This window comes from Schistocerca gregaria, chromosome 3 (assembly GCF_023897955.1).
Source record: "Schistocerca gregaria isolate iqSchGreg1 chromosome 3, iqSchGreg1.2, whole genome shotgun sequence".
Classification (NCBI taxonomy): Eukaryota; Metazoa; Arthropoda; class Insecta; order Orthoptera; family Acrididae; genus Schistocerca; species Schistocerca gregaria.
Genome location: NC_064922.1, coordinates 913,381,499 through 913,395,921, shown reverse-complemented (window position 1 = coordinate 913,395,921; position 14,423 = coordinate 913,381,499). Strand labels below are relative to the sequence as shown.

General features: G+C 38.3%; 1 protein-coding gene across 4 annotated transcripts in view; it reads right to left on the bottom strand.

Moving 5' to 3' along the window:
• Positions 1-6,265: 6,265 nt before the first annotated feature.
• The window catches only part of LOC126355425 (protein O-GlcNAcase), a 164,380-nt gene continuing 156,222 nt past the window's right edge, over positions 6,266-14,423 (bottom strand). For all 4 annotated transcript variants that reach the window (XM_050005732.1, XM_050005731.1, XM_050005730.1 and 1 more), the window contains one exon: positions 6,266-11,550. In XM_050005732.1, coding sequence (XP_049861689.1) covers positions 11,420-11,550 — 131 coding nt within the window. In that variant the 3' untranslated portion in view covers positions 6,266-11,419. The remainder of the gene's footprint in view (positions 11,551-14,423) is intronic.

Sequence of the window (14,423 nt, the reverse complement as noted above, 5' to 3'; positions counted from 1 at the left end):
ACCGACTGAGCTATGCAAGCATGACTAACAGCTTTACTTCTACCAGTGCCTCATTCTTTTTCTTTCTTCCAAACTTCATAAAAGTTCTCCTGCACACTTTCCAGGACTAGTGCTCCTGGAAGAAAGGATACATGTTTGGAAGGTAGGCGATTAGGTAATGGCAGAAATAAAGCTGAGAGAGCAGGTTCTGAGTTGTGCTGGAATTGCTCTCAGTCAGTAGAGCTATTGTGTAAAAATGACAAAGGTCCCAGGTTCAAGTCCTGGTCTAGCACGAAGTTTCAAATCAGAGCCCACTCTACTGCAGAGTGAAAATTCACTCTGGAAAAAGATTCAATTGCTTGAAAGTAACCAGGAAAATATTCTCTAGCACTCTTTACAATTCTAAGTTAAACATGCAATTTTAAATTCTCAGTCAACAACTCTTTTGCTTTCTCTCGATCTGTACACTGTTAATGACAATAGATTTATTGGTTGATTTGGGGGAGGGGACCAAACAGTGAGGTCATCAGTTCCATCAGATTAGAAGAGGATGAGGATGGTAACCAGCCATACCCTTTCAAAGGAACCATCCTGGCATTTGCCTGAAGCGATTTAGAGGAATCCCAGAAAACTGAAACCAGGATGGCTGGACGCATGTTTGAACCGTTGACCTCCAGAGTGAGAGTCCAGTATGCGGCCCACTGCTAACAATAAGACCACCACCTGATACTGAACTATATTATATTTCATGCTTTCTGCAAAAAAATTATGAGAATAAAAAATAGAAAAGGGCAAATATTTTGAGAAACAGTTTGCCTTAAAGTATGAAAGAAAATAGATTAAAGAAACATTTGACACGTGTTTGAACAATACTCAAAATCATGTACAGCAAATGAGAAACAGACTGATAATTTAAAGATTGATGTTTAATTTAAGAAATTCTGAAGAGTATTAAACAATATTTGTCTGGTGATTGAAGTACATCATGCAGTTTGACATATTCCATGCCTATAGGTGTAAAAAAGTTCCAACAAATTTTCAGTCTCAAAATTTTTTAGTAGAGGATTTTTGATACATTAAGAAAGAGAACGTGTGTGGTGCAAAAAATTAAGTCTCTCCTACAAGTGCTGTTGACGTTATTATTCTTGCTACTCACTTTTCCCAATAAAAATTAATTTAAAAAACAGAATAATTTGGAACAGTAAATCAGAGATCAGTTTCACTTAAACTGTGGACTCTGCTTAGTGCTCTCTCTACATGACTGATTGCCTCGCCTCATCCTCACAACTGATGCATCCCTCCCAACCTGGAGTCTGATTGACTGCCTTTTCTTCCCAAACCTATATTTTTATCTTCCCACCGAGGAACAGCAATTCAAAAAACTAAGAGTAATAGCTTTTTCTACTTTTAATTTAAATTTCAGTAGTATTGCAATTTTGTCTCCTAAAGTTAAGTATTTGCCAGTCATTCTCTCTCCGCGTAACTTTACAGTTTTTTTCAGGCGAATTCTGCTTTTGGTATTACAATAATATTTATCAGATTTCACTTAAAGACACTCAAGAGATAATAAATCTGTAAATCACACCAGAATTTACATTAAAAGTTAATTTACTTCAAACTTTGTTCTTTAATTGGTAAATTATCACATCTTTAGATGCCCTTGAATTCTTGTGACGTGATGAACACAACTTAATACTATACCTCAACACCTCTACATCTACATCTACATCCATACTCCGCAAGCCACCTGACAGTGTGTGGCGGAGGGTACCCTGAGTACCTCTATCGGTTCTCCCTTCTATTCCAGTCTCGTATTGTTCGTGGAAAGGACTGTCGGTATGATACTGTGTGGGCTCTAATCTCTCTGACTTTATCCTCATGGTCTCTTCGCGAGATATACGTAGGAGGGAGCAATATACTGCTTGACTCTTCGGTGAAGGTATGTTCTCGAAACTTTAACAAAAGACCGTACCGAGCTACTGAGCGTCTCTCCTGCAGAGTCTTCCACTGGAGTTTATCCATCATCTCCGTAACGCTTTCGCGATTACTAAATGATCCTGTAACGAAGCGCGTTGCTCTCCGTTGGATCTTCTCTATCTCTTCTACCAACCCTATCTGGTAGGGATCCCATAGTGCTGAGCAGTATTCAAGCAGTGGGCGAACAAGCGTACTGTAACCTACTTCCTTTGTTTTTGGATTGCATTTCCTTAGGATTCTTCCAATGAATCTCAGTCTGGCATCTGCTTTACCGATGATCAACTTTATATGATCATTCCATTTTAAATCTCTCCTAATGCCTACTCCCAGAGAATTTATGGAATTAACTGCTTCCAGTTGCTGACCAGCTATTTTGTAGCTAAATGATAAGGGAGCTATCTTTCTGTGTATTCGCATCACATTACACTTGTCTACATTGAGATTCAATTGCCATTCCATGCACCATGTGTCAATTCGCTGCAGATCCCCCTGCATTTCAATACAATTTTCTATTGTTACAACCTCTCGATACACCACAGCATCATCCACAAAAAGCCTCAGTGCACTTCTGATGTCATCCACCAGGTCATTTATGTATATTGTGAATAGCAACGGTCCTATGACACTCCCCTGCGGAACACCTGAAATCACTCTTACTTTGGAAGACTTCTCTCCATTGAGAATGACATGCTGCGTTCTGTTATCTAGGAACTCCTCAATCCAATCACACAATTGGTCTGATAGTCCATATGCTCTTACTTTGTTCATTAAACGACTGTGGGGAACTGTATCGAAGGCCTTGCGGAAGTCGAGAAACACAGCATCTACCTGTGAACCCGTGTCTATGGCCCTCAGAGTCTCGTAGACGAATAGCGCGAGCTGGGTTTCACAAGACCGTCTTCTTCGAAACCCATGCTGATTCCTACACACTAGATTTCTAGTCTCCAGAAAAGTCATTATACTCGAACATAATACGTGTTCCAAAATTCTACAACTGATCGACGTTAGAGATATAGGTCTGTAGTTCTGCACATCTGTTCGACGTCCCATCTTGAAAACGGGGATGACCTGTGCCCTTTTCCAATCCTTTGGAACGCTACGCTCTTCTAGAGACCTACGGTACACCACTGCAAGAAGGGGGGCAAGTTCCTTCGCATACTCTGTGTAAATCGAACTGGTATCCCATCAGGTCCAGTGGCCTTTCCTCTTTTGAGCGATTTTAATTGTTTCTCTATCCCTCTGTCGTCTATTTCGATATCTACCATTTTGTCATCTGTGTGACAATCTAGAGAAGGAACTACAGTGAAGTCTTCCTCTGTGAAACAGCTTTGGAAGAAGACATTTAGTATTTCGGCCTTTAGTCTGTCATCCTCTGTTTCAGTACCATTTTGGTCACAGAGTGTCTGGATATTTTGTTTTGATCCACCTACCGCTTTGACATAAGACCAAAATTTCTTAAGATTTTCTGCCAAGTCAGTACATAGAACTTTACTTTCGAATTCACTGAACGCCTCTCGCATAGCCCTCCTCACACTAAATTTCGCTTCGCGTAATTTTTGTTTGTCTGCAAGGCTTTGGCTATGTAATGTTTGCTGTGAAGTTCCCTTTGCTTGCGCAGCAGTTTTCTAACTTGGTTGTTGTACCACGGAGGCTCTTTTCCATCTCTTACGATCTTGCTTGGCACATACTCATCTAACATATATTGTACGATGGTTTTGAGCTTTGCCCACTGATCCTCAACACTATCTGTCCTTGAGACATACTTTTGTGTTGAGCTGTCAGGTACTCTGTAATCTGTTTATTGTCACTTTTGCTAAACAGAAAAATCTTCCTACCTTTTTTAATATTTCTATTTACGGCTGAAATCATCGATGCAGTAACCGCTTTATGATCGCTGATTCCCTGTTCTGCATTAACTGTTTCAAATAGTTCGGGTCTGTTTGCACCAGAAGGTCTAATATGTTATCGCCACGAGTCGGTTCTCTGTTTAACTACTCAAGGTAGTTGTCAGATAAAGCACTTAAAAAAATTTCACTGGATTCTTTGTCCCTGCCACCCGTTATCAAGGTTTGAGTCTCCCAGTCTACATCCGGCAAATTAAAATCTCCACCCAGAACTATAACAACTGTGGGGAAATCTACTCAAAATATTTTCCAAATTATTCTTCAGGTGCTCAGCCACAACAGCTGCTGAGCCCGGGGGCCTATAGAGACATCCAATTACCATGTCTGAGCCTGCTTTAACCGTGACCTTCACCCAAATCATTTCACATTTCAGATCTCCGTCAATTTCCTTTGATGCTATTGAACTTCTTATCGCTATAAACACGCCTCCCCCTTCACTGTCCAGTCTGTTTCTGCGGTATACATTCCAATCTGAGTTTAGGATTTCATTACTGTTTATGTCTGGTGACCGTTTATTAATGAGAGCAGTTCTGGGATCTTTCTATAGACACTCCTGCAGTATACTATTAGCACATTAATATTGTTATTCCCTGTTGCATTTTGCCTACTCCTACCTTGCTGCGTCTCAGACGGCGTCTTGTCGGGCCTAGGGAGGGAATTCTCTAACCTAAAAAACCCCCATGTGGACTCCACATGTACTCCGCTACCCTTGTAGCCGCTTCCGGCGTGTAGTGCACGCCTGACCTATTCAGGGGGACCCTACATCTCTCCACCCGATAGCGGAGGTCGAGAAATTTCCACCCCAGCTCTCCGCAGAATCGTCTGAGCCTTTGGTTTGTCTTCCACTCGGCTCCAAACCAGAGGACTGCGATCGGTTCTGAGAACGATACTACAAATAGTTAGCTCCGATTCCACCCCGCGAACGAGGCTTTCCGCCTTCACCAATTCCGCCAACCGCCTGTACGAACTGAGGATGACCTCTGAACCCAGACTGCAGGAGTCATTGGTGCCGACATGAACAACAATTTGCAGTTGGGTGCACCCAGTGCTCTCTATCGCCGCCGGTAGGGCCTCCTCCACATCTCAGATGAGACCCTCCCCCCCAGCAAGCAGACAGAGTGAACACTGGCCTACTTCCCTGACCTTTCCGCTATTTCCCTAAGGGGCTCCATCACCCGCCTAACGTTGGAGCTCCCAATAACTAATAAACCCCTCCCCCCGTGTGCCTGCTTGGACCTTGCTGAAGGAGCAGCCACATGTCCACTCACAGGCAGAGCAGGCGATGCCACACCGCCAGCCTTCACATTTACCCTCTGCCGCCGCGAATGCCGCTGAACCCGCCACTCCCCTTGGGGAGATGGTGGCCCAATCGCGCCTGGTATCCGCGAAGATGTCTCGACAGCAGGGACAGTGGGTGAAGCATGTAACACCTGGGGTGTACCTTGTGACGCACCAGACTCCCCACTGCTGCTACACTCCGAGGCAGCAGGCTGAAGACGGCTGACCGCGGCCATCAACACGCTCAACTGTTCACGAAGAGTGGCCAGCTCCTCCTGCGTCCATACACAGCAGTCACACATCCTATCCATCCTAGGGAATCAATTTACTGAAGAGACTTAATCAACTTTTAACTAGACTGCTAATTCACTAGAGGCGGCTAATTATTGACTAAACTGTGCTTGCTAGCCTCTTCTTGTAGAAAACAATGAAAATAGCACCACCTGTCTCTGGACTGTATTCAAAACAAACACTAGCACTACTGGCACCATGGTTGACTGAAGGGACTCTCTCTGACTGTATTCAAAATAAACACGAAATCTATGGAACACTATTAATAGCACTCGGCAATTAAAGCTTCCTAAAAGCAAAAACACATGGAAGAAGTAGTGACAAGAAGGAAAAATACAGTTAATACTTAAATTAAGGTAGACGTGAAGCAGACGGCGGTTAGGACGACACTCAGTAAAAACACCTAAATACAGAATTTATTTATAGCGTTTTCTAAATTTTTGACATACACTTGGCAATATGTGGAGTTTTAATATCATCTGCAAATAATGTAGTGATACTTGACTAGTAAATACTTCTTTATTCTTTCACAAAAAATGGGCTGCTGCTGCTTTGGCATCAGTAAAGTTTAATAAAGCTGCCTTGCCACTTGTTTCATGTCTCATGTCCCAGACGACGACTAACGGCAGTACGCTAAAAGATACCTGTAGAACAAATGTTACAAAACATTACTGCACTGAGAGTTTGCAGGAAGCTTAATTGTTTATTTACTTAGTATTCATTGTGGACTGTATTTTTATGTGAATCTGGTTTATTTTTAGTGTGCCGTTTCTTATAGACCACTAGCACACAATTTCTACTAGAGAATCATATAATTCAAAAGTAAGGGTACTCAATCTCTGAAACAATAACTTTATTTGATACAAGATAATCATTGTTCCTCTTAATCTGTTTTACTCACAGAGTTTTATATTGTTCATACAAATATTATATCCATCTTTAGACAGATGTATTAATCATATAAATAAAATGTCTGGATTTAGAATAATACAGACTTGGCCATGTGCAGCCTACTCATAAAATGTGCATATGGTTCATACAATAATCACAGTCTTATTACAAAGAGATTACTCTTCAAGCATGAATGCGGCAATGAAAAATAAGGGAAAAAAACATATACATAAATACTGAGAAAATGAAAAACTGCCATACAATAAGTATTTTCCACTTAAATTAAAACACATTAATTAGCTTGCTATGGAAATGGAAATCCTCAGTCAATGTAGTAAATCAAGTTCTAAAACACGGAGTTACACACAATCATTTTTCCACAAATTCTCTGAGATAAATAAAATACAATAACAGTTCGCATATGTAATAAAACAAAAGTAGATGTAAAACAACAGATTTAATTAAACCTGTGACATGTCAACGAAGTGCTATGGGTGTGAGACACTATAGCACACTGAACATACATATATATATTTTTTTCTTTTTATGTTAACAGTACTACATAAATTATTCTTCCTGGCAAACTAAAACATCACATTTAAATTCAATACAGTCTAACACTAATATCACACTGTTCTTCTCGTAGGTGCAATACTTCACCATACAAAAAGATATTATAAACTTGCATTCTCTCAAACAAAGAAATAATGTTCACAAAATCAGTTACCACCAAAAAGTGAAAAAATATTTTGAATGTCAAAACATTGTATTTAAATCATGAAAAAAAAATCAATTTTTACTGATCCCAATCATTCAAAAAACAATATAAGTTACCACAGTTACAATAGATCAGTTCAGCACCCTTCAAATTATTAATACTGAAGAAGCACAATTTAACACCACAGTATAAAACAATTGGAAGCTCAGTGATAAAAGTGAGCTGCAGTTCTGTCATCTACTCTCTGTGAAAACTTCATGTGTATTTCAATTTGGGGGGGGGGGGGGGGGGGGACTGTTTCACACTGGAAATAAGGTAACTTGAGGGATAATTTTCTTAGAACATTGCAACAGAAGTTAACTGTTGTTTTTATGGTTAAGAAACAGCCTTTACCACATAGAAACTTTCAACAAACAATTCCAAAACTTCACTATACAACTCCCTGAAAGCAAAAAGCAGTCATACTGCTCTTCTTCAACCTTACAAGTCTGGTTTGTATTCCAAATCAATGACCAACTACTGGGAATGAAGTACCATAATTATAACACAAGTGTTGGGCAGCAGACAGGTATGTAAACAATCCACATTTCAACAGTTCAGTGAAGATGACAAAAATTATAACAAATTTATGAAGCAGTACATAGGACGAAACAATAAAATGAGGCAATGTAGTGTTGACAAAAGTGCTTTTTAAAGACCAAGCTTTATCAAAAAATTTCTTTCTTTGTTCTAATAAAGAAATTAAGAACAGGTCACTGTTTTGTCCTGAGAGGCACTGCCTGATTAGAATAAACACAACAACATAACAGTTCGCTACATATACACAGTAAAGAGCTTCTTATTAAGTAAGTCTATGTGACTGGTTCAGGTTTGTACTAGCAAAAGTGACTGATGAAACAATACATCTCATTCAATTGCAACAAACAGCTTTAAGCAATGAATTTAATTAATGTGTTGGGAAGTTCTTTAGTTTTAATTTGAATAGGTGTTATGAAACCAAATAACTGATTCAGGTTACAAATTATTAAGACCCCGTCGTCATTTCCAGTCATGGCAAAGATATTAGAACACCTCAGACAAATCAGTGTCAGTGTCACTCTGCTCAACTTATCAATTACAGAGAAATATGGTACTCCACAAATCAGCAAAAACTTGTTTTCCATGTAATGTTGCACTGCCCACGAATCAATAGTTCCTAAAATCTGACCAGCTTGGCTTTTATCTTCTAATGTATAAAACTACCTGTCTGTCTACTCTTTCACGAGGACCCAAGTTCCAAAATTTCTTAAATGGCTTAGCAACTTTTTTGAGGCAAAGTGAGTGTGTTATTTGTTTTTAATTATAATAGTGAAAATAGTGTTAGTAAATGAAGTGACTATCACAGGGTTTACAGCAAAATAAAAAGTAAACCAATGTGAACATTATGGTCCTATGGCTGTTTTTCCATTTATTAAGTGTTTCACAATTTGAGAATAGGTTCAGCTTATTTGCTTGTAAGCAAGGGAAAAATAAAAACTGAAAATATAGTGCAAACTGTATCAATAAAATATGTCAAGCCAACATAATTTTTATTGGCAGCATGATCGAAAATGAGTTGCACATTTCATGTTAACCAATAAAAACATTATACCTCAGATTTCAGATGCCATAAAAATCTTTGTAGATGACAGATCTGGCTGCAGCTAAATTCATTTGAATGGAAGCTTCAGAGATACCTTACAGATTTGCCACGTTGTCCTGCAACAATACTTTGTGCAGACCATGGCATACACGAACAATGGCATGGCAATGCCAAACTACTTAAATCCTTATCACCAACATTTTAATTAATTCTTTAAGTATGCCATTTGCAAGATTCATGACTTCAGTAAGTCTTTTCTAACAGCCATCAATACATTAAACAAAAGACAGTTCCCTTTCATTCATAAATGGAAGAAACTTTAACTGATGCTAAAATAACAAAGAAGCTAATCAGTTATGTGCTAGTAGTAGACAGGGAGAACTTCTGAACTCAACAGGGTTACTCATATACAAATACTGAGGAAAGGAACAGAGAAACTGAACTTGTGGAACAAGTCTTCACAAATTTCTTACTACAGTGTTGCGAAATATGTTGCAGATGTTTTGAAAGCTGTACCTGTAAGGTAGTAGAAAGTTTTAGCAGGAGAAAACATGTATTGAGTTACTGATTACTTAAAAATACCATGATGTCATAAATTTTCCATTTTCTTTTTTTGTGTTGTGCATACACACAAAAACCAACTGCAACTCTAACTGGCTTTATGTAATAACTTGTGTTAGGAATAAATTTAACAGCCATATTTCAATTATTTAAGAGAGAAGGTACCCTAAAAAGATAGGGTTACTGGTGGGAGACTGAATATGGGGTTGATCTGTTTTTGCTTTCTTCTGTTCTGTTACTCTGAACCAGAATGTTCACAACCAGTGGAAAGAAAGCTACATACCCTAATATGACAAGAACCACAAGAGTTCTTTATATTCCTGATGTAATGAAGGCATTCTACCTCCAATCAGTGTTTCTATCAAAAATATTTGCCTATAGCAGTTAACTTAAAAACGGTTACAAGTGTTACTCACAGAGAGGAGACAAAGAAAACAAAACCAGTGACACAATGGATCAGCTCCAAACACATATTACACTGTCGTCCCTATTTCTCGAGTTCACTATTAACAAAAAGAATTCTCTGAGAGAGATTCCGTGACAGAAAGGCTTTCAGTTTTATTTTATGGGGGCAAAATAATAGCCAATTCTATCACTCTTCAGTTAGTTCGTGTTATTCAATAAATATTGCAACAGCAAAGCAAAGTGGAATGTTTATTTTCAGCAGTAGACTGGGTCACTGAAGTAAATGGGTGAGAATTAAAAAAGTACAAGACACGTTAGTTCTATCGCAGCTTTGAATAGAAAACGAAAAGCAGTCATCAATGGCAGTGTATTAGTTAATACAAATTTACAACAGTTATCTTACTGTACATTTTGTTGAGATGTCAGACATCAATACATGATACACGTACAAATGTCCACACAAAAAATCAAAGAGCACACAGCAGGCAGAGATCAGAAAAGGATAGCATTTATATGCATAATGTTATGTAACTTCCATCACAACAACAAAGAGGAAATTTCATCACAGAATTCTCCACTGAATCTCTGGCTGCTGATTACAAGATAATTATCAGCTAAACTATTCTCCATGTTCATAAATGTTCACATACCACTTCTTAACGAAATTACTACAGTAAATATTTTACACATTGTATATCTTCAATTTTTTCTGGGATGTAGATCATTCAGGAAGTTGTACATTCACCACTTATGAGGCTATTATTTTACATGTTCGCCACCCACATATTCTCAAGACAGTCAGCCTGCATATGGCTTAAATGTTTGTCCATGATGTACTGAAAATAACTAGCTGGAATACAGAAATCTCACTGAAAATTTTCTATATTATTTCTGCTCATTTTGCATATCAAGAAATAGAAATATATGATATCACAATGTGTTTCACAGCATACAGTGCATCATATAATGAGTGCAGGAGAAGTCAATGACTAGACAAAAGAACAACACATGACATAAAAAGAAGTAACATCATACAAATTGGCACCGCAAGATGTGCTGTGAAGTACCACTGTCCAAATATGAGATTAAGCCAGTAATCACTGTTATCCATTTGTTTCATATAAGTTCATGGACACCAGCCAGCAACAAATACGAAGTACGTTACACTAAACTGTGCATTACTGGAACATTCCAAATTTTAAAAAAAAAATTTAATACTGATGCTAAATGAAACTGCACACTCATCCCTCTTTCAACAATCTAACAGAAAGGAAGTTTTTAAGACTGACTGCAATATTTCTATTTCTTCTCTCTGCATGTGAGGAAATAAACTATTTACGAATATCCTTTAAATACATGGTCTCATGAACATTTGTGTACATGAGCACAACACTCACTCTCTCTTTCTCTCTCACACACACACACACACACACACACACACACACACACACACACTTACTAACACATCAGTAACAATTACATGTGATACATGTGGCTGTTAGATGAAGAGTTCTTAATTATTTTCCGCAAACTGTCTAACACATGCTGTAGACAGAGACATTTTGTGCAGCCATGACATTAAAAGTTCATATCACTTTGCTGTAGAAATGACACCCTCATTCTTCGTTATAATCACTATCAACAGTAGTGAATCACATCCACTGGCAATTAGCAGCTCTACATTTACACATGAGAGATCTGCTGTGATAACAGTGACCCATTATCCATTACCTCAGGCACAAATTCCATGCTCTATTAATAAAAGAGCTGTCCAGGGTCATGAATCTCATTCACTCAGAAGACACGGCCAAGATACGTTATCTCAGGATTCAGTCCGGGATGCAATTCCAGAAAACCTAACTTACCATAAAACTCCAACATATAAGAGTCCTTTGAATTAATGGGAACATAGACACCAAACGAACCTGCAAATCAACACACAGACATTTTAGCACTTAACAAAACACATGTAAGTTGTGTTGTATAACTTATTAACACAAGTACTGCTATTTCCATCAATTACTACATCCAAACAATCAGACTTACAACACACTGTTTGCTGAATATCACTTAGTAAAGATTAATTTAAAGTAATATAACTAGTTCTATGATTGTTTTCATCATAAAATACAATCACACACATGAATTATAATTAAAAATGCCTTTAAAGGCCAATAAAAAACATCAAATGTTTCAACAGATGACTGTTTCAGTAAAGTTGTGTACAGTACTTGTAGTACTGCTCAATTGAAGACTATACTGTCTCTCCACAAGACCCATGACACAAGGCAAGATGTATTTCCACTCAAGACTTCACAACTGCTATTCAATATTTCAGACACTGGTGAAGGTATTCATCCTCTCATTGATTTCTTATGGTAAACAGAGAGTAAGCCATTCTGGAACTCTGAGTGCAAATGAACTGAAACTACATGTGTGGCCACAAGTTCCAAAAACACAAATGAAGATAGTGAATTGTGAACCTATTTTTTTAAAAAAGATATACAGGACCAGCAAAACTGCTATTTTACTTTGTCTATAGTGTACTTAAAATTTACATTTTTATTTATTGTTTTAGGATTTTTAGTTGTGCCAAATTGTAATTTCTGTATGTAACTACATCTGATATTGGGCATTAACCTAAAACTAGCAATACAGTATTAAAGTATTAATGCCAAGTCATTAACAGAAGGCAATATCAGAGATCTGAATTAATTATACTGAATAACATCATCACAGAAAGAGCTGGTAATGATAAACAACATTTCTAATTTTTATACACTCAGTTTTGGTAATTCCTAGAGATCTTTTAAATATTTCACCAAATGTTACTGAAACATCAGTAGTCGGAAATACTATTTGCGAAAGGCAGCTATTTAAAATAACATATAATTCTTGAATGCACAAGTCACAAGATGACAATAAATCACAGATGTTATTAAATTCATATGGCAACAAACTAAGTTCCACAGGGCATATAACAACAATAATAATAATAATAATAATAAGACATCTTCTGAATGGATATTGAGATTTAACCCCTTGAATGAGAACACTCTGTAGCTACTGTATTTCTACTTTACATTCCAGGGACAGGAATGAAGTATTCAAAACCATAAACACCGTTCTAAAAGTCCACACTTTAAAATGATACACCATTTAGTCAACTAGAATTAATTTACACCTGGAGTGACTCTGTTTTGACCACAAAACATACACATTCCACATCTAGAAATTTACGCCACCTGCTGTGAGTATGTCCCTTAATTAATAAAAAGGTCCAACTGAAGCTCTCCTGATGGTGGTCACAATGATGATGATGATGACAATAATGATTTATACCTGTATGTCCACTGTAGGCTCTTTCCTTATTTCTAACTGATTAGCCATTATTAAGATGATAATATCTTTAATGACTTGCCTGTCCATCACAAAATCTGAACTATACTAATATATAACCTCTTTCCTTAGGTCTATGGAAGCTGCCACCTTTCTCTGTCACATAAAAATAGTAGCATTTCATTATTTTATAGCCAGAATTTACACGATTGCCAAATGCAAAACATTAAATAACACATTAAAAAATTACGGAATAAGCAAAAGGCCATAATTTGCCGATTAGTTAAGGCATTAGATGGACAACAGACACATTAGCAAGATAAACTGTTGCTGAGCTTCCATACAATGTCCTCCTTCAGAAATACCTTATGCACTTTGCTGCTTGTATGTTTGTTTTTGTTATTTGGCTCTGAAGAAAGACATTGCCTGAAAGCTTAACAATGATTCAAATTCTTTATGACTGAAGGAGACCACACACTGAAAAACAGGGGTGTGGAGTTGTTGATAGGCACACACAAAAGGAAGAGAACTTGCTTGTTTTCGGATTTTAGCCTTTGATGAACTACAGTAAAACAAAACACACACATGCACAGATGTATGCGCATGTGAGCAGACACACGCATGTGCCCCTATGAGGTGCCATCTAGACTGAGCGCCAATATACTTTTGTGCCAGATTGACTGGTTGTGGTGGGAATGCTGTTGGGTGGAGGGAGATGGACAGGCAAGGAGGGGGGGAGAGGGAGGGAGAGAGGGGGGAGGGGGGAGAGGGGGGAGAGTTACTGAGGGTGGGTAGCTAGTGACTCAGAGGGAGGTGGCTGGTTTGCTGACTAGAAATAGAGGATGGAGGGGTGGCGAATATGTATAGGCTGGCATGATTGTAGAGGCTGGTGGAAATCAGTGCACGCCAAAGGCAATGTGAGGACGAGCACTGGGAGAGGATGGCAGGACAGACGAAGAGGACAATATACATGAATGACCTGGTGGATGACATCCGAAGTTCACCGAGGCTTTTTGCAGATGATGCTGTGGTGTATCGAGAGGTTGCAACAATGGAAAATTGTACTGAAATGCAGGAGGATCTGCAGCAAATTGACGCATGGTGCACGGAATGGCAATTGAATCTCAATGTAGACAAGTGTAATGTGATGCGAATGCATAGAAAGATAGGTCCCTTATCATTTAGCTATAAAATAGCAGGTCAGCAACTGGAAGCAGTTAATTCCATAAATTATCTGGGAGTACGCATTAGGAGTGATTTAAAATGGAATGATCATATAAAGTTGATCGTCGGTAAAGCAGATGCCAGACTGAGATTCATTGGAAGAATCCTAAGGAAATGCAATCCGAAAACAAAGGAAGTAGGTTACAGTACGCTTGTTCGCCCAATGCTTGAATACTGCTCAGCAGTGTGGGATCCGCACCAGGTAGGGTTGATAGAAGAGATAGAGAAGATCCAA